The 20,403-nt window shown below is 42.3% G+C and overlaps 1 protein-coding gene across 1 annotated transcript in view; it reads left to right on the forward strand.

Moving 5' to 3' along the window:
* Positions 1–14,163, forward strand: part of LOC138666984 (zinc finger protein 665-like) — a 110,815-nt gene extending 96,652 nt beyond the window's left edge. The window contains exon 11 of the mRNA XM_069755192.1: positions 10,922–14,163. Within this exon, the coding sequence (XP_069611293.1) occupies positions 10,922–12,681 (1,760 nt within the window). The 3' untranslated portion in view covers positions 12,682–14,163. The remainder of the gene's footprint in view (positions 1–10,921) is intronic.
* Positions 14,164–20,403: the final 6,240 nt, after the last annotated feature.

Raw genomic sequence — 20,403 nt, forward strand, 5'->3', positions numbered from 1 at the left:
GCTTTACGTTTACCTGGAAAACATTTGCAATTAGAACTAAGAATTTTCTTTATTGCATAACAAATAACTTTATCATCCTTGCAATGATTGGTATCACTAAAACTGCTTGCATTAGGACATGAATTGCACCGGATATCCATCCACCTATTCCTTTGAACTGGTTCACAGGGTTTATCCATAAGAGCCATTCATGGAGGGGTAAATCATCCAGTGAGTTAGCTTTTCTCACCCCTTCCCTTTATCATTTCAAGTTATTCTGTATCAGGAGTAACTCTCATTAGTCCGGAAGGATCTATATAGCGGCAACAGGCAAGTCCTACCACCTGACAGAATCCTTCTTGAGATCCTGTGAGATAATTATGTACTATAGAATGATGATTAATAATAAATATAAGCTGTTTCATGTAGGCTGATTCAACATTTAGAGCATCAAATAATCAGTTATACTATAAAAAATGTCACCTAGTCGATATATACCAACACATATTCATAGATGCCTACCTCTAAAAGCTGTATGAAATTAATTTGAGGTAGCTGGAGCAGGTACAATGGTCAGGCGGTGCACTTTTCCCACATTTAGGCATACACAGACTACGCATCCCTATACGAATCTAGCAGCAGCACAATGGAATTCTGGGGTCACCCAATTAGCTTTTACCTGACTTATCATTGCGTCTTTAGACTGATGCACCAGTCCATGAGAGAGAGCGCACATCATGGGGAACAGTGCCCTAGGAAGGCAGTACTTACTGTCCGCTCTCCTCAGTCCATCTTCTTCCTTCGCACCTGAGTGCCTTTGCCATCCTTCCTTTTCTGCTGCAGAGGCCTGATCTACAGGCTCTGGAGTAGTTGTAGGTCCATCCCCCCCGGACACCTGCACAGTGTATATTTCTGCGGGGAGAGGTAGTAGTGCGGCAGCCTTTGCCACAAGGTCAGCTCTATTATTGCCTTCAGCTTCTCTAGTGCGCTACTCAGTATGAGCCTGCACTTTAATTATTGCAACTCTCTTGGGCAGTTCCAGTGCTCTCAGAAGCTGAGCTATCAACTCTGCTTTTTTTAACGGGTTTACCAGAAGAACCAATAAACTTTCTGCTCTTCCACATGGGACCGCAATCATGGAAAATGCCGAATGCGTGGCAGTAAATGCTCTGCCATTATACATGCCTCAGCGAGTGCTTTCGATTCAGCTTCCCGAGCAGATATCCTAGAACATATAGCTTCACTTTTTACCACCTCATGTTGATCAACTATTGCACAACCTCTATGAGGTACTATGTCTTTTTTGAAAAAAAAACCTGTGACCCATTTACATAAAGCTCTAGATTTAAATTAGGGATTGGTGGCTCTTGCATATTGGCAAGTATTTGTGTTAAAACAGTACACCCATAACATGTCCCCCCGGATTTATGACAGTACAAACGGAAAGGGAGGTCATAACTTGGGATTCCAAATGCTGGGGCTGAGAGAATGGCTTCCTTCCGGTCCCTAAACCCCTCTTTTGCTTCTGTGGTCAGTTGGTATGGCTGACCCTTGTTTCACATTGACAACACATCAAATAGAGGGTGCATGATTTGTGATGCAGAGGGAATCCATTCTCTACAGTAGCCGATCAGCCCTAGCGATGGTCCCAGTGTACTTATGGCCTTTTACCCATTCAGCGACCTAAGAAAACTACTTTTTTTCCTCTTTTTTTTTTTCTTGAAACCTTACATCCTTCGTGGTACAAAATGATTAGCAAAGAATCTATTTTCAATTAGACATACCTGGTTGCTCTCTGCTCAGGGGATATTGTCTAATACACACTGGTACAGTACCTGGCTTGAATTTGATGGATACTTGTGTTATTCTTAACAAACCAACATCTCTCTTATCCTTTACCCATACTGCAGCTGTTTGCTCGATCATTTGCTGAATGTCCTCATCTTTTGTCAATTTGCAGTTTTTCATCATGTAGCTAAATTAGCAACATCATAGTGGAGAGGGTTGCTCCAGACAATGGGCCTGTAACAGTAATACTTTTCTTCCAAACAATTAATATCTGCCTTCATTGCACTCAGGATATCCGCACCTATCAAGCTTAGGACATTTATCTGAGACCAGCAATTGGGCACACAAGTCTGTGGTACGTGCTATTCACACATTCTTGGGTTCTGTTTCATGCAAGGGATGGACTGCCCCATCTGTCGCTACACCCTGGACTGTTTTCACTGTCATGAATCGTTGTGGCATATCCATTTTCTTATATCAGTACGACTCGCCCATGTATCAATCAGTCATTATAATTGTGTGAAAGTGATTGCCATCCTGTGGGGACCACTATTTTTGTTTACTCTTCTCTTAGCGAACTCCAACCATCTTTCCTTTTCTCTCCACCTGTTCCCCTGTGATTTACTAGTGATGTGTTATTACAGGGAGGGCTATTGCAGTGTCACCCCTCTGTCATAGCACAGAAGTCATATTGGGTTTTTCCTTTATCTTGTGGCTTGTTTTATTACAGATCCAGGTAGTGGATCCCATGGCTCTTTTATCCCTCTGCCTATCCTGTGGATTGCCTACGTGCACTGGGGGTTGTGGGTGCGTGGGACTACTTACTGTAGCCCCCATCAACCCCTCACTGGACTGGTAATCTCCTATACACCTCCATTCGCTGTCTACTCTGCTTTATTGTCACCCGGAGGAGGTGTAGGGGTAGTCTGTAAGTGAAACCTGTCCTTCCTTAGGTAAGGGCTTCCTGCTGCTGTCTAGGACTATTTACTGGAGTGGAAAAACTATCCGGGGATCCTTTCGGCAGCCCAGGGTATTGGTTTGTAGTTAAATGCATAGGAGGAGAGGAAACGTATACTGGGAAGCCTGCCTGCATTTGCATTGCGACTGACGCTGGAATCAACCTTCCTTTTCCCATGCATTCTCACTCTTTACTGGGCTGCTGCTGGAAGGGGGCTGATCTCATCCCCCCTGTTACAGGGGCGGAGGGAGCTGCACAGACACTGAACTCAGTAAGGGGGGCTGCCGGTGCCTGCGGGAAGAATGCTGCAAATCGCCTCATATATGCTCACATTGTAACTTCATCATGTTCCTCATTCATCTCAGTATTAAAATATAGATCACGTCGTTCAGAGGTTCTGATCCATACTGCAACTTGCATCCCATAGTCATATTTATCAGTCCATGTGGCATGCTTCTTACATAAATGCTTCCATCTCTCAGCATCCAAACATCCATTCCTTTGGCATTCCTGCCTTTTCTAGAATTATTAGCGGTATCCTTATCTGCTTTATTTCCCACCAGGTCCTTTATCTTATATCTCGGATCCGTAATCTATCCTGACCTGGTTAATGTATCACCCATAACAGCTGTCAAAGGTAGCGATCCCTATCTTCAGCCCTGTTATGTATAAGCTGGATTCCACTGGTCTACTATGATAGTCAGCAATCCTGCTTCCAAAGCAATAAGCTGAACCGCAATCCTCTGTTCTGTCCTCATGCTGATGCACACTGTCCTGCAAAAGTAGATCACTATGAACAACGCAGTTCCAACCACAAGCGCTATATACTCCTCATACATCTGGATCTGAGTCCTCACTAGACTCTGAATATGCAAGGTCTATTCCTGAACCTACTCCGGGTTCAATAAGATAATATTCGTCCGTGACATTATCTTTCCACCTTGGCATATACCATCTAGAGTCTAATATATCTACCCAGCTTCTCATCAATCCATGAGGATCAGTTACTATATGACAAGAGTATTCTCTGCGCCTAAACTGGTGAACTCAACATAGACACTTTTCACACAGCATGTGCTGCACTCATGGGAAGCATTTGTCTGATTTTTCAATTACATCCATACACACATTACTTAGTACTTTCTCGCTCCTCACATTTTATCAAAATGATCTAGTGTCAATGGACAAAAACATAAATCACATCTATCTGTGGAATCTCTTATTTGGTTCACTATATCCTCTAATTCATTTCCTATCTGAGTACGGGATTGCATACAAAAATGAGCATTCATGTTCACATAGATTGTCTTCACGTGCTCTTTCCCACTTCACTACAAACTCCCACCTGGGACCTTCCTGTAAGTTTTTTTTTTTCAAGTAACAACTAACCGGAGAGTTTTATCTTACTCACTGCTTTTAATAAAAAGGCTATTTATATACTGAGCACACATCATTTAGTCTCCATATATGATGAGCGCTGCTCCGTACCCCACAACATAGATTCAGCAATATATCAGAAAGAAACACAGTATAATCAGAACAGTTCAGCACAGCTCTATCAGTACTACTTATCAATTATCAACTGACAAGGCACCAATAAACTCAACTGATATAATTTACTAACCAAAATCAGAATAAGAGTAATAAAGGAAAGAAATATAGAACAATCATCGGACAAGTAGAGCAGAGCAGAGCAGGATCAAGACACTTCTATTACAATATTTACAGGATTAACATACATTGACATCGTTACAGACAGACAGACAGGAACCCTTGTTATAAATACAGACAAAACAAATGATGGAAAATCATTGTACTTCATAATGAAACAAAAACAATTGTTAACAGCACTTAAAAAACAACAAACAAAACAGACAAAGACAAGCAAGAGACAACAAAACAAATAACAGATACTTTATTTTACCTGAGGGCTTTCCCGTTAGAAATCCCCAAAGACTGACTCTAGAAAGCCTCCTTTCCCGGAGAGAAAACTGTGTGAGGCAGTCAATTGTTCAGTCTAAGATGAATGTCAAAGGAGAAATTATATCTCGCTGGGGCCTCCAAGTTGTTAGAGAAGGGATTTCCAACCTACTCAGGTGTTCTGTCTTTAGGTACCTACGCAATGAAGCAATAATCAGAGAGACACACGCTCGTTGTCTGTCCAAATAGTCTCTGGTCTTTTATTTTTAGGGCTGGGCTTATAAAGGCCCAAGATCAAAATGAAATGTAGAGTTAAATAATAAATTGGCACAAATGAATGTCTTATACAATAAAACCAAAGAAGAACATATAAGGAAGTCATACGCCCAATATATAAATCCATACAAATTTTATTAATATATTATAACATTAACATACATGTAAATATAATTATAAAAAGGAACACCGACAAAGACACTGCCAACACGGGCATGTACCAAGAATAAGCACCATACAATATAAACAGATATTCAGTATACAGTGCCTACAAGTAGTATTCAACCCCCTGCAGATTTAGCAGGTTTAATAAGATGCAAATAAGTTAGAGCCTTCAAACTTCAAACAAGAGCAGGATTTATTAACAGATGCATAAATCTTACAAACTAAAAAGTTTTGTTGCTCAGTTAAATTTTTATAAATTTTAAACATAAAAGTGTGGGTCAATTATTATTCAACCCCTAGGTTTAATATTTTGTGGAATAACCTTTGTTTGCAATTACAGCTAATAATCATCTTTTATAAGACCTGATCAGGCCAGCACAGGTCTCTGGAGTTATCTTGGCCCACTCCTCCATGCAGATCTTCTCCAAGTTATCTAGGTTCTTTGGGTGTCTCATGTGGATTTTAATCTTGAGCTCCTTCCACAAGTTTTCAATTGGGTTAACCCTGCTGTTCTGTTGGTCAAAAATGACCGACTTTGAACTTCAATATTCTTTAAAATATTCAAGATGCGGCTCTGAAACCCGTGGCCGACCGACCCATCCTCATTTAAGTCAATCAACCACAAGTTTCAGAACCGCATCTTGAACACCCCAAAAAATACCAAAGTTCAAAATAGGTCTCCCCAGACCGAACAGAACAGCAGGGTTAAGGTCAGGAGACTGACTAGGCCACTGCAACACCTTGATTTTTTGCCTCTTGAACCAGGCCTTGGTTTTCTTGGCTGTGTGCTTTGGGTCATTGTCTTGTTGGAAGATGAAATGACGACCCATCTTAAGATCCTTGATGGAGGAGTGGAGGTTCTTGGCCAAAATCTCCAGGTAGGCCGTGCTATCCATCTTCCCATGGATGCGGACCAGATGGCCAGGCCCCTTGGCTGAGAAACAGCCCCACAGCATGATGCTGCCACCACCATGCTTGACTGTAGGGATGGTATTCTTGGGGTCGTATGCAGTGCCATCCAGTCTCCAAACGTCACGTGTGTGGTTGGCACCAAAGATCTTGATCTTGGTCTCATCAGACCAGAGAACCTTGAACCAGTCAGTCTCAGAGTCCTCCAAGTGATCATGAGCAAACTGTAGACGAGCCTTGACATGACTCTTTGAAAGTAAAGGTACCTTACGGGCTCGTCTGGAATGGAGACCACTACGGTGGAGTACATTACTTATGGTATTGACTGAAACCAATGTCCCCACTGCCATGAGATCTTCCCGGAGCTCCTTCCTTGTTGTCCTTGGGTTAGCCTTGACTCTTCGGACAAGCCTGGCCTCGGCACGGGAGGAAACTTTCAAAGGCTGTCCAGGCCGTGGAAGGCTAACAGTAGTTCCATAAGCCTTCCACTTCCGGATGATGCTCCCAACAGTGGAGACAGGTAGGCCCAACTCCTTGGAAAGGGTTTTGTACCCCTTGCCAGCCTTGTGACCCTCCACGATCTTGTCTCTGATGGCCTTGGAATGCTCCTTTGTCTTTCCCATGTTGACCATGTATGAGTGCTGTTCACAAGTTTGGGGAGGGTCTTAAATAGTCAGAAAAGGCTGGAAAAAGAGATAATTAATCCAAACATGTGAAGCTCATTGTTCTTTGTGCCTGAACTACTTCTTAATACTTTAGGGGAACCAAACAGAATTCTGGTGGGTTGAGGGGTTGAATAATAAATGACCCTCTGAAAAGACTTTTCACAATTTAAAAAAAAAAAAAAAACATTCTTTTTTGCTGCAGTGCATTTCACACTTCCAGGCTGATCTACAGTCCAAATGTCACAATGCCAAATTAATTCCAAATGTGTAAACCTGCTAAATCTGCAGGGGGTTGAATACTACTTGTAGGCACTGTACGTAGAAAACAGCCACTATCATAAATAAATTTACCATTGATATATCCAATAGGGGTGACATAGATCAACGTGCATATGACAACCCCCCAGGAAGAAGCAAGTCGCGAAACGCGCGTCGGGGACCAACTGCACACACAGGTCATGTCATTACGCTTACATTTGCTTCCTAGTATGTGTTGCATTGTAGCACTGGTATACCGTTATGAGGCTATTAGCACATATGCACTAGACACTTTGTAGGTCAGTGCTTGTCACTACGTTTATACGGGCTCCCTTCTATGTATTGCACTATAGCACTTTTTTACCGCTATGGAGCTACTGACACACATGCATTAGATATTTTTTGAGGCTAGCAGATAATGTTGACAGAGGCACTAAGCACTTTGAACACCTAGCACCTTTTGTAGACGTAGCCAGGATAAATCTTGTATTGTGTATACGCGCTTTAACAAAATTCTATGAAGCATCCTTTGCTCGTATATTTTTATTTAAATATGATGGTATAATCTAGAAGCATTTATTTATGCACGTTGATCTATGTCACCCCTATTGGATATATCAATGGTGAATTTATTTACGAGATAGTGGCTGTTTTCTACGTATACTGAATATCTGTTTATATTGTATGGTGCTTATTCTTGGTACATGCCCGTGTTGGCAGTGTCTTTTTTGTGTTCCTTTTTATAATTATATTTACGTGTATGTTAATGTTATAATATATTAATAAAATTTGTATGGATTTTTATATTGGGCGTATGACTTCCTTATATGTTCTTCTTTGGTTATATTGATATTGGAAGTGCCATATACCTAGGCCTAGTGCTTTTTCTGATATATGTCTTATACAATAAGTTGAAAAAAACCATCCAGGGATACAAGATGGATGAGGTGAAAGAATGCGGGGAATTGTTGTGCATGTCTGCGGTTTTATTAGATTTTGGCTGAACATTCTGGATTTTGGGAAATTCTGACCACTACTATGTAAGATATCCGGGAAATGAGACTCAGATGATAATCTTGTGCAATACTTTGTTATTCGGCTATTTTTCTGATATTTAACAAAATGAAGATTAACCATTTCTTCAACATTATATAGCAGCTACGCGGTATATAACACAGCCCATGTAGTATATAGCAGTGTGGGCACCATATCCCTGCTAAAAAAAATAATTAAAATAAAAAGTTATATACTCACCCACCGGGATCCAATCCAGCGAAGCTCTGGCTATGCGCGCGCGGCTGCCGCCATCTTCCGTTCCCAGGATGCATTGCGAAATTACCCAGATGACTTAGCGGTCTTACGAGACCGCTAAGTCTTCTGGGTAATTTCGCAATGCATCTCTGGGAACGGAGGCTGTAGGAGGCTGCGCGCAGCTCGGCGGACTACGGAAGGTGAGAATAGCAGGTTTTTTGTTTTATTATTTTTAACATTACATCTTTTTAGTTTACTTTTGCATAGGCAGCATCAATAGTAAAAAGTTGGGGACACACAGGGTTAATAGCAGTGGTAACGGAGTGCGTTACCCGCGGCATAACGTGGTCCATTACCGCTGGCATTAACCCTGTGTGAGCGGTGACTGGAGGGGAGTATGCGGGCGCCGGGCACTGACTGCAGGGGAGTAGGGAGGGACTAATCGGACTGTGCCCATCGCTGATTGGTCGCGGCAGCCATGACAGGCAGCTGGCGAGACCAATCAGCGACGCGGGATTTCCTTTTCGGAAGTTGCAGACAGAAAGACGGAAGTACCCCTTAGACAAATATATATAGATAGATAGATAGATAGATAGATATATAGATGGGTGACCCTTATACGCCGTGTTAGGGACCCTAAAACAGGGTGGGGTCGCTCATACATTTTACGGTCTAATTCAGTAGCCATTATACAGCTTAGGTATTATTGCAGGGACCATTATACAGCTTGGAGACTAATGCACGGGCCATTACACAGCTTGAGGACTAATGCACGGGCCATTACACAGCTTGAGGACTAATGCACGGGCCATTATACAGTTTGCGGACTAATGCAGGAGCCATTATACACCTTGTGGACTAATGGAAAAACTCGGAGGAAAAAGGAGTAATTAGGTTTAAAAAGGGTATTTTATTGCAAATACATATAGCAAAATTAAGTACAACACACATAATTATAAAGTTGCAAAAGGATGAAATGAAAGACCATTAGTGCCACTCACCCCATAGTTGACAGGAACATGTAAGACTGGAAGGCGTGTCACTAAAGTGCTAACATAGTACAACCATGTGGTCTTTTCAAATAAATACATATAAAATAACGCTTACCAGCAACTGACAAAAAATAGGGTAAATGGCACGAAAATGATCCGGCAGAGCCCCCAACGTACATTTGCGATCAACAAACAAGCGAAACGTATTTTGGTGGCTCTGCTGGATCATTTTCGTGCCATTTACCCTATTTTTTGTCAGTTGCTGGTAAGCATTATATGTATTTATTTGAAAAGACCACATGGTTGTACTATGTTAGCACTTTAGTGACACGCCTTCCAGTCTTAAATATTCCTGTCAACTATGGGGTGAGTGGCACTAATGATCTTTCATTTCATCCTTTTGCAACTTTATAATTATGTGTGTTGGACCTAATTTTACTATATATTTTTCCTATAAAATACACTTTTTAAACCTAATTACTCCTTTTTCCTCCGAGTTTTTCCATTATTACAGGGAGTTGGTTTCCTTCTTTGTCCTCTCCTTTTGAGGCCTAGTTTTGCACAATTTTGTGCATGATATTGTACTGGTACTTATTTTATACCTTGTGGACTAATGCACAGACCATTATGTAACTTGTGGACTAATGCACGGTCCATTATACAGCTTGGGGATTAATGCAGGGGCCATGATACAGCTTGTGGACTAATGCACGGGCCATTATACAGCTTGAGGATTAATGCAGGGGCCATTATACAGCTTGTGGACTAATGCACAGGCTATTATACAGCTTGTGGACTAATTCATGTGACATTATACAGCTTGAGGACTAAAGCTGGAGCCATTATACAACTTGTGGACTAATGTGGGAGCCATTATACAGCTTGTGGATTAATGCGGGAGCCATTATACAGCTTGTGGACTAATGCGGAAGCCATTATACCGCTTGAGGACTAATGCACGGACCATTATACAGCCTGTGGACTAATGCGGGAGCCATTATACCGCTTGAGGACTAATTCACGGGTCATTATACAGCTTGGGGACTAATGCTCGGGCCATTATACAGCTTAGGGACTAATGCTCGGGCCATTATACAGCTTGGGGACTAATGCTCGGGCCATTATACAGCTTGGGGACTAATGCGGGGGCCATAATTCAGCCTGTGGACTAATGCGGGAGCCATTATACAGTTTCAGGACTAATGTGCGGACCATTATACAGTTTGGGAACTAATGCACAGGCCATTATACAGTTTGAGGGGACTAATGCACAGGCCATTATACAGTTTGTGGACTAAAGCGGGAGCCATTATACAGCTTGTGGACTAATGCGGAGGGTCGGGCATTATGCTGTTTGGAAGCTAATGCGGAGGGTGGGGCATTATACTGTTTGGAAGCTAATGTGGGGGCATTATACAGTTTGGAAGCTAATGTGGGGGGCATTATACAGTTTAAGGACTACTGTGGGACTCGTATTTTGAGCAAACAGTGGGGACCTCATGCTATGCTTAGGGAAGCTGTGGGCCCACCATACTGTGTATAGGGGAGCGCTGCTGAAGTGAATCAGTTCTCCAGAAAAAGATGATGAGCAAAAGTTTTTTAATTCACAATGCGTTTCAACACCGTACCTGCACCTTTTTCAAGTGGAAAAAACAAATGTTGACTTAAATTGCAGTTTGCAAGGAAATGCTATAAAGTATATGATATAAATAGTAATATTCCGATGCAAGGTTACTGACAAATATTTTTATTCTTGGCAGATGACTGTACCAGGAGCACAGAGGGATGCCTAATATTTTCAGATTTTTCAGCTGATAATCTTAGTATCACACCAAATACTTGTAAAGAACACGTCATTATAACAGATGCGCCTCAAGGCCTTATCAGAAAAAATCTGTCCACTGATCCTGTTCAGCAGGTTTTTTTTTCTGCATCATCAAAGGCAAACATGCAAAACGAAAATCACATAAGCGCTGTTGAACATGAAATGGTTCACATAGGGGAGAAATGTTTTGTATGTTCACACTGTGGGAAATATTATAATCAGAAAACACATCTTGAATCACATCTGAACATCCTTTCAGGTGCAAAGCCATTTTCATGTTCAGAATGTGGGAAATGTTTTAAAAAGAAATCATGTCATGTTGCACATCTGAAAAATCACATAGGGTATAAACCATTTTCATGTTCAGAATGTGGGAAACATTTTTGTGAGAAATACTTACTTGTTAGACATCAGAGAATCCACTCAGGTGCGAAGCCATTTTCATGTTCAGAGTGTGGGGAATGCTATTGTACGAAATCTGATCTTGCCAAACATTACAAAATTCACACAGGGGAGAAACCATTTTCATGTTCAGAATGTGGGAAACATTATAGTGACAAATATAGACTTGTAACACATCAGAGAATTCATACAGGAGAAAAGCCATTTTCATGTTCAGAGTGTGGTGAATGCTATTGTACGAAATCTGATCTTGCTAAACATCACAGAATTCACACAGGTGAGAAGACATTTTCATGTTCAGAATGTGCAAAATGTTTTGTGCAAAGATCAAATCTGGTTGTTCACCAGAGAACTCACACAGGAGAGAAGCCATATTCATGTTCAGAATGTGGGAAATGTTTTTCACAAAGCAGTTATCTTGTTATTCATCAGAGAACTCACACAGGAGAGAAGCCATATTCATGTTCAGAATGTGGGAAATGTTTTAATCAGAAAACACAGCTTGTTGCACATCTGAAAACTCACACAGGGGTGAAACCATTTTCATGTTCAGAATGTGGGAAACGTTTTAGTTACAAATATAAACTTGTAGCACATCAGAGAATTCATACAGGAGAAAGGCCATTTTTTTGTTCTGAATGTGGGAAACATTATAGTGACAAATCTAAACTTGTAATACATCAGAGAATTCATACAGGAGAAAAGCCATTTTCATGTTCAGAGTGTGGGGAATGCTATTGTACGAAATCTGATCTTGCTAAACATCACAGAATTCACACAGGGGAGAATCCATTTTCTTGTTCAGAATGTGGGAAACGTTTTACAACAAAATCATGTCTTATTAGACATCAGATGATACACACAGGGGTGAAGCCTTTTTCATGTACAGAATGTGGTAAATGTTATAGACACAGAAGAGATCTTGTTATTCATCAGAGAACTCACACACGTGAGAAGGCATTTTCATGTTCAGAATGTGGAAAATGTTTTGTGGAAAGATCAAATCTGGTTGTTCACCAGAGAACTCACACAGGGGACAATCCATTTTCCTGTTCAGAATGTGGGAAACGTTTTACAAGAAAATCATGTCTTGTTAGACATCAGATGATACACACAGGGGCAAAACCATTTTCATGTACAGAATGTGGCCAATGTTATAGACACAGAAGAGATCTTGTTATTCATCAGATAACTCACACAGGAGAGAAACCATTTTCATGTTCAGAATGTGGGAAATGTTTTAATCGGAAAACAAGTCTTATTGCACATCTAAAAACTCACACAGGAAAGTAGCCATTTTCTTTCTTTTTTTTCCTCAAATACAAGGTTTTATAGATATTTTTAACAACATAATATTACAATAAACAGAAAATCAAAGTCTGGAGGAGGAAGAACAGAAAAATTGGATATATAGACTTCGTTCCATAAAGAGTGAAAGGCTATTATAATAATAATCTTTATATAGCGCCAACATATTCTGTAGCGCTTTACAGTTTAATAGTTTCAAACACAACAGTCATAAGTAACAGCGTTAACAATAATATAATGATTAAAGCAAAATAAAATAAAACAAAATAAAACAACCCTGCTCGTGAGAGCTTACAATCTACAATAAGGTGGGGAAGATAGAAAGTACAGGTATGTATTTACAATTATGGATTTACAGTGAAGATCCAGCCATCTTCAGGGAGTGGGGGATAGGCGGAGATAGTGAACGGGCTACACATTCACACTTTCACATAAAATGACTTTGAGTAGGGAAAGTGATAAAACTGCAAGTTGTGGCTGGTCCTAATTTCTTGGGGTAGAGCATTCCAGAGGATTGGAGCAACATGGGAGCAGTCTTGGAGTCGGGAGTGGGAGATACGGATTAAGCTACTTTCACATTTCCGTCTTTCTGCTACCGTTGCAATACCTTGATTTTTGAAAAAGCAGGATCCTGCAAAAAAAAAATTCCCATAGACTTGTATTAGCAACGTATGGACTCACGTTTTGTCCGCCGTGCACTGGATCCTGCAAAATGTGAAGGCCCGTCTTTTGCAAAAAACGTTCAAGGGAACGTTTTTCTGTACGTTGTATCCTGTGTTTCCGACTGCGCATGCCGGCAGGAAATCTCGCTCTCTCTCTTTCCTCCCCGGGACTTTAGACTGGACAGCGGACCTGTTGAAAAACTGCGTCTGCTACTCACGATATACCCTATTTCACAAACGTCCGTCGGTACGTCGCGCCGACGCTTTGTGACGGCCAACTACCGATGGAAATGTGAAAGTAGCCTTAGTGCAGAGGTTAGTCAAAAGTCGTTTACAGAACACAGCGAACGGTTAGGCCGATATACAGAAATGAGGGAGGAGATGTAAGGGGGTGCCGCACTGTGGAGAGTTTTGTGGGTGAGAACAAATACTTTGAATTGGATCCTATAATGAATGGGCAGCCAGTGTAACGACTGACGAATATCGTATGCGTTCAAGTAACGATTAGCGAGGTGGATGACTCTGGCTGCTGCATTAAGGATGGACTGGAGAGGGGAAAGTCGAGTAAGGGGGAGGCCAATTAATAGAGCGTTACAGTAGGCCAGGTGGGAGTGGATCAGGGCGACAGTGAGGGTTTTTGTTGTTTCCATGGTGAGAAAAGGGCAGATTCCAGAGATGTTCAACACAGGATATGAATAAAGAGGGATAATCATGGTACAAATATCATTGAAACTGGTGTTGAATATGGATAAGCAAGATGCTTAAGGGGAACCTGTCAACCCCAAAATGGAAGTTGAGCTAAGCCCACCGGCATCAGGGGCTTATCTACAGCATTCTGTAATGCTGTAGATAAGCCCCCGATGTATCCTGAAAGATGAGAAAAAGAGGTTATATTATACTCACCCAGGGGCGTTCTCCACTGCGGTCTGGTCCGATGGGTGTCGCTGTCCAGTTCGCCCCTGGGTGAGTATAATCTAACCTCTTTTTCTCATCTTTCAGGTTACATCAGGGGCTTATCTACAGCATTCCGGAATGCTGTAGATAAGCCCCTGATGCCGGTGGGCTTAGCTCACCTTCCATTTTGGGGGTGACAGATTCCCTTTAAGGGATTGGCTGCAAGGGGAAGACAAAAAACAAGGGGATAAATTGGTATTCATTATTTTATAGAGCATATTGGATTAAAATCACGGTGTAAGAACCTCAATTAGCTGGAAAGTATTTGACAATTTGTTGGTCTATGGGAGTGCAAAGAAGGGACAAACTGTAAGGGTATGTTTCCATGTTCAGTATTTGCTGCGGATTGGATGTGGCATGCAGCCGCAGTGTCCAATCCGCAGCATCCAGATGTTATAGCATAGTGGATGGGATTTTATGTGTTCAGTGATGCAGGTGGCATACCAGTGTATAGACCCCAGTATGTCAATTTATCTTGCGGAGACTGAATAGCACCGTCCTATCTATGTATAGTATGCGGTGATTCCACATGTGTTCAATGAACACATGCGGAATCACCACCCATACAAAAGCCGGCAGCGCTTTGGATGGAGTGGGTATCTACTGCATCCAAAGCTCTGCCTTTCCGAAACGTGGAAACATACCCTAAGGCACCTTGGGATATTTTGGTATAGTTGAAAAGGGGGGAAGGTTTCCCAGTGAATCCCTTTAGTAGCGGTTCTAATAGTCACTTGTGTTTGGGCTATCAGCATTTCCATAGCATGGATTCTAGCCATCTCTACGTACCATTCTTGTAAAGAAGGGGAGTCTACTGAATGCCAGTGATGTGGTATTATTTATACACCTGTTTGGGCATAGAAAACATGTATGACAGTGTAGCTTCTGGTGTTTTAGGTACTTATACTCCTCTCGCCTTCTTATTAACTCTGACCCATCCTGGAAAGCTCCCAGAGCCAGGCAACACCACCATATACAGTATGTGACCTCTTCCGCGCGCACACACACACACCCCAGTACGCCATCATAGACTAGATAATGATAAATGTAGGCGGGCACCACTACAGGGGATCTCCCATCACATGCCAAAAAACAACACATGAATACCAAATAAAGAAAAGAGAAGCATGCACAAGACGGGGATCACCACACCATAAATAGTACAAATTCAATAGACTTTATTTGAGACAAAAAACACTTAACACTGCAAAAGACCATTAAAAACAAGTAAATTCACACACATGGTAAATACAAAGACCCGTAATAGGGTCAAGCCCTGGTCCAAAAACCCCACACCACACAGTATAGCTCAAATGCGATTAACTAGCTCAAAAACTGGAAAAAAGGCGATATGCAGTAAAGTCCTTAAAGATAAGGACCGGGACCAGAAATATGGTGCAGAATTGGAGACTGGTAAGGAGTAGTTATAAATCAAAGCTGACACATGCTAGCCACGCTCAAAGTGCAATAAACAGCTGTAGATGAGATCTTGTCCACAAAACCTAAACCAGCCTCATAATGCAAATCCAGTGTAAAAGCATAGACATTGCATCAACCAGGTACTAGAAGTTTTCAGGTAAGTAGATACAGCCTGCACTAGAATAAATCCAAGCCCCTGTGGGGAGTCATGAAGTAGTGTAAGATAAGCCGGGAGGGGGGAGGACCAGGGCACTGAACGCCCAACACGTGTCGCCAGGAAACCTGGCTTCTTCAGACTAGATAACTCAGGGACAGGGAACCATATATACAAAGCGGAGGGGAGCCAGTACCACCTTGAAACACTTTTAAGGCTTATTTCTTGTAATTTAGTGGAAATCAAGGTCTCGGAGTCTGGAGGAAGAGAGGAGCGGCACACAATCCAAGCTGCTTGAGGTCTAGTATGATGTTTCCACAAACCGTGATGGTTTGGGGAGCTATGTCATCTGCTGGTGTAGGTCCACTGTGATTTTTGATGACTAAAGTCAGCGCAGCCATCAATCAGGAAATTTTAGAGCTCTTCATGCTTCCGTCTGCCGACAAGTTTTTTTAGATGGAAATTTAATTCTCCAGCCGGACTTGACACCTGTCCTCACTGCCAAAAGTACCGATACCTGGTTTAAAAACGACAGTATCACTGTGCTTGATTGGCCACCAAACTCGTGCGATCTTAACCCCATAGAGAATCTATGGGGTATTGTCAAGAGGAATATGAGAGACACCAGACCCAACAATGTAGATGAGCTGGAGGCTGCTATCAAATCAATCTGGGCTTCCATAACACCTCAGTAGTGCCACAGATTGATTGTCTCCATGCCGCATTGATGCAGTAATTGATGCAAAAGGATCTTCGACCAAGTATTGAGTGTATTTACTGAACATACATTTCAGTAGGCCAACATTTCTGATGTTAAAATCATTTGTTAAGCTGGTGTTATAAAGCATTTTAATTTACTGAGATAATGACTTTTGGGTTTTCATTGGCTGTAAGCCATAATCATCAACATTAACAGAAATAAACACTTGAAATAGATCACTCTGCTTGTAATGACTGTAATATGAGATTCACTTTTTGTATTGAAGAACTGAAATAAATTAACTTTTTGATGATTTTCTAATTTTGTGAGAAGGGCCTGTATGTCCTTATGTCTGTATGTCCAGGCCTATACCTGTGTCTGAATTAGGTCTGTTTATATCCAGTTTGTATCTTTCCCTGTATCTGATCTTTCCGTATCTGAACCTGTCTCTGTATCCTGTGTCTGTATCAAAACCTGTTTCTACACCTGCTGTAGCAGCTTCCTTTCCTAACCTCCTGTGTCTGACCAGTACCTATCGCTAACCTGTAGTGTCTGAAAGTGTATCTCTTTTCTATTGCCGCTGTGCAACATTAGTGATCTGAGTGTACACTTTCTACGTCATAGTAACTACCCTGTGTGAATCTGGCTCTGTCTGACTGGTGTGTGCTTGTCCTCAGGGTCGGACTGGACCAATGGGGAACTGGAGGATTCTCCAGTGGGCCCAGGTACTTACACCTGCTGGCATACAAGGCGGGAAGCTGCGAAGGGCCCAGGCTGCTCCAGGGTACCAGAGCCAGTGTCTTGTCGCTAATAGCGGCACACCCAGCTGCTAATAGGCCTGTGAGTCAGGGGGGCCCGCCCGGTGCCAGCGGAGCAGCAGCTGGAGACAGAAGCCTGTGCCTGCTGCTAAAGAGAAATGAATATTCACGCTTCCCCATGCCCCCATGGGCATGGAGAGGAGTGAATATTCATTTAACTTTAATAGCGGGCAGTGTAAACCGCAGGCTGAGGCTAACACTGCCTGCACTGTAGACGCCAAAATGTATGGGCTGCTTCCAGGTGTGATGTTTCCGGGAGACATATCATCTAGCTATAATCGAGAAAGCTGCCGATGACGAAGATGCTGCCGGGATGTGCTGCTGGAAACGTGCGGAGAGGTGAGTGGTGCAGTGCTGTGTGTGTATAGGACAGGGCAATGATTTGGGTGATGGAGAGAGCAGTGGTGGGGGAGAAGGCAATGTTGGTGGTGGAAAGGACTATGGGTGGTGGGGGAGGACGCAATGATGGAATTGGTAGGATGGGCAATGATGGTGGTGTGGGGATGCAATGATGGAGAGTGCAATGATGGGGGTGTTGGGGGGGAGAAACCAATGATAGAGGTAGTGGAAAGGGCAATGATGGGGTGGTGGCGGAGAAAGCAATGATGGTTGTGGTTGAAAGGACAATGATGGTATTGGTATATTCTGTGGGGGCTGCATTATTCTCTCTGGGCTACGTTATATTCTAGGGGGCTATATTATACTATATGAGGGGAGGGGGCTACAGAATATTCTATGGGGGCTGCATTATACCTTATGAGGGGGTTGCATTATACTCGGGGCTATATTTTATTTTGTGGAGGGCTGCATTATACCATATGAAGAGAGCTGCATTATACCCTATGATATAGAAGGGTTAATGTTTTGCCTTTAATTTCTAGAATTTGCTAGAATTTGTTCTTATGATGCAGTAGTCTTGTAGTCTCTTATTTAAGGATGTTTATTCTTATCCTATATGTTTTCAATAGTCAGCAAATATGTTCCGGGTACATGGTAAATAAAGGTCAGCATGGCCCAGGGCAACAGGGGTGGGGGCTACATGAGTTTACATTTGCTGTAAATGGTATAAAATACTGCCTCTTGCTCTATTAAATCAGATAAAGTGATTTGATCACAACCTGTGTGCATTTTCCTTTTCTCCAAGCATGCTTGTCAATTAAGGGCGCAATTTCACAATTTGGCCTCACTGGTGATTTGGCTATCTGACTCTGGGTCACAACACAAACAGCTACAACAGTTTTTGGTGCCCGAACGCGGGACCTTGGTAACCAGCCTATTCGGAATACATATGTGGGAGCGTCCTGGGAGATTGGACATGCAAATCCACTGGTGATCTGGCTATCTGACTCTGGGTCAGAATGCAAACAGCTACAACAGTTTTTGGTGCCCGAACGCGGGACCGTAGTAACCAGCCTATTCGGAATACATATGTGGGAGCGTCCTGGGAGATTGGACATGCAAATCCAGCTGCAGCAAGGTAAGAAATTTTATTCTTACACTTTGTTTTGCACTTGCAATCTCTCTGGATTTCTCCATATCTCTGGGTAAAGGCTGCGAACACGGTTCAAAGAACCTACATCACCAGTGAGTTTTGTGTATTGTCTGTTTATGTCCGTATGAGAGTTGAATAATAGAGAAATAAGATGATAATTGATAGCTGTGTTTTTCTGTCAATATACTAAGTGGTTGTATAGTGCAGAGCTGGGACAGACTCTGCAGTTTGTTCTTTTGGTCATCTTGGATGGTCAGTACATTGTATAGGGTTGTGTGTCTCTGGTTTATGTTTTTTTATGTTTATGTAGTTAGCTTTGGCATTTTTGGAGTGTCAGTCGATACTGCTGCAGTTTTTCACACAAGTTGTGCTAATTCCAAGGTACAGTAGGCAGGCTGGACAAATCCTTGTACATATGCATATGAAAACCTCTGAATGACATGAGTGATGAGTAACTGAGTATAAGGGATAAATAAATATATCCCTGGTTGATGAGGGGTTCCATTAGGTGTGGTCCTCTGTATGTGACAGAAGGACATTATTCAGCTCACTTTGAGCTGAATCAGGTGGAGTGATTGAGATAAGGGATTTTGTTCAGATCACTGGAAAGTGGAAAAAAAAATCCCTGAATGAGCATGTATGAATGAATCATCACATAAGTATCATTGCTTATCCAATTGTTGCTGAGAGTCCAGTACAGATGAGTTGTGGATATTTTAATCTACATCTGAGATTCAGTGAAACCCGTGTAAGGCTGGGTTTCCATTGCGTTATGGGAACGCGTTAAACGGACAGCGTTGCACGGCGAAATTAACGCCATGCAACGCGTCCGTTAGCGCTCCCATTGCCCACAATGTACCAGCGCATTGCTAGCGCGTGTCATTTTCGGCACGCGCTAGCGACGCGCCGGTCTTTTGTAGCGCGCCTCGGACGCTGCTTGCAGCGTCCGCGGCACGCCCGAGGTCCGTTCCCCGCTCTCGCAGATCGGGGATCTGCGAGAGCGGGGACGTTAGCGCGACCCCGAAACGCGGCCCTTTAAAAACATTGCGTTAGCGCAATCCGCTAGCGCTAGCGCTAAACGGATTGCACTAACGCAATGTGACCCTAGCCTTACATATGGTTTGACATTGGACAGGTTTTGGCCAGATGCACTCAGGATCATATTATTCAAATTGTGCAGTGATCTGCCCGCATAGCGAAACTGTTTTGATTTCCAGAAGATGAAGGTTTTGTAGAAATTGTCTAAGAACTGCTGAATTCTGTTTCTGTATGAAGGACACCATTTCTAAAATTCTGATGGGAGGGGTGAATGAAGCCGCTGCATGAGTTCTCTTGATTTCTGTCCTAGGTGTAGTACGTGCTGGGAGATTTGTGTTTAAAGTAACAGTACTGTATTGAAGTAGAAAGAAATATTGTAAGTTGAAGTTAGAATTTGAAAGTAAAATATGGTGCTTATTTTTAGAAGGAAATTTGTAACTGATTGGTCATCAGTGTGTGTTGTCACCTGCTTC

This window comes from Ranitomeya imitator, chromosome 2, assembly GCF_032444005.1.
Source record: "Ranitomeya imitator isolate aRanImi1 chromosome 2, aRanImi1.pri, whole genome shotgun sequence".
NCBI lineage: Eukaryota > Metazoa > Chordata > Amphibia > Anura > Dendrobatidae > Ranitomeya > Ranitomeya imitator.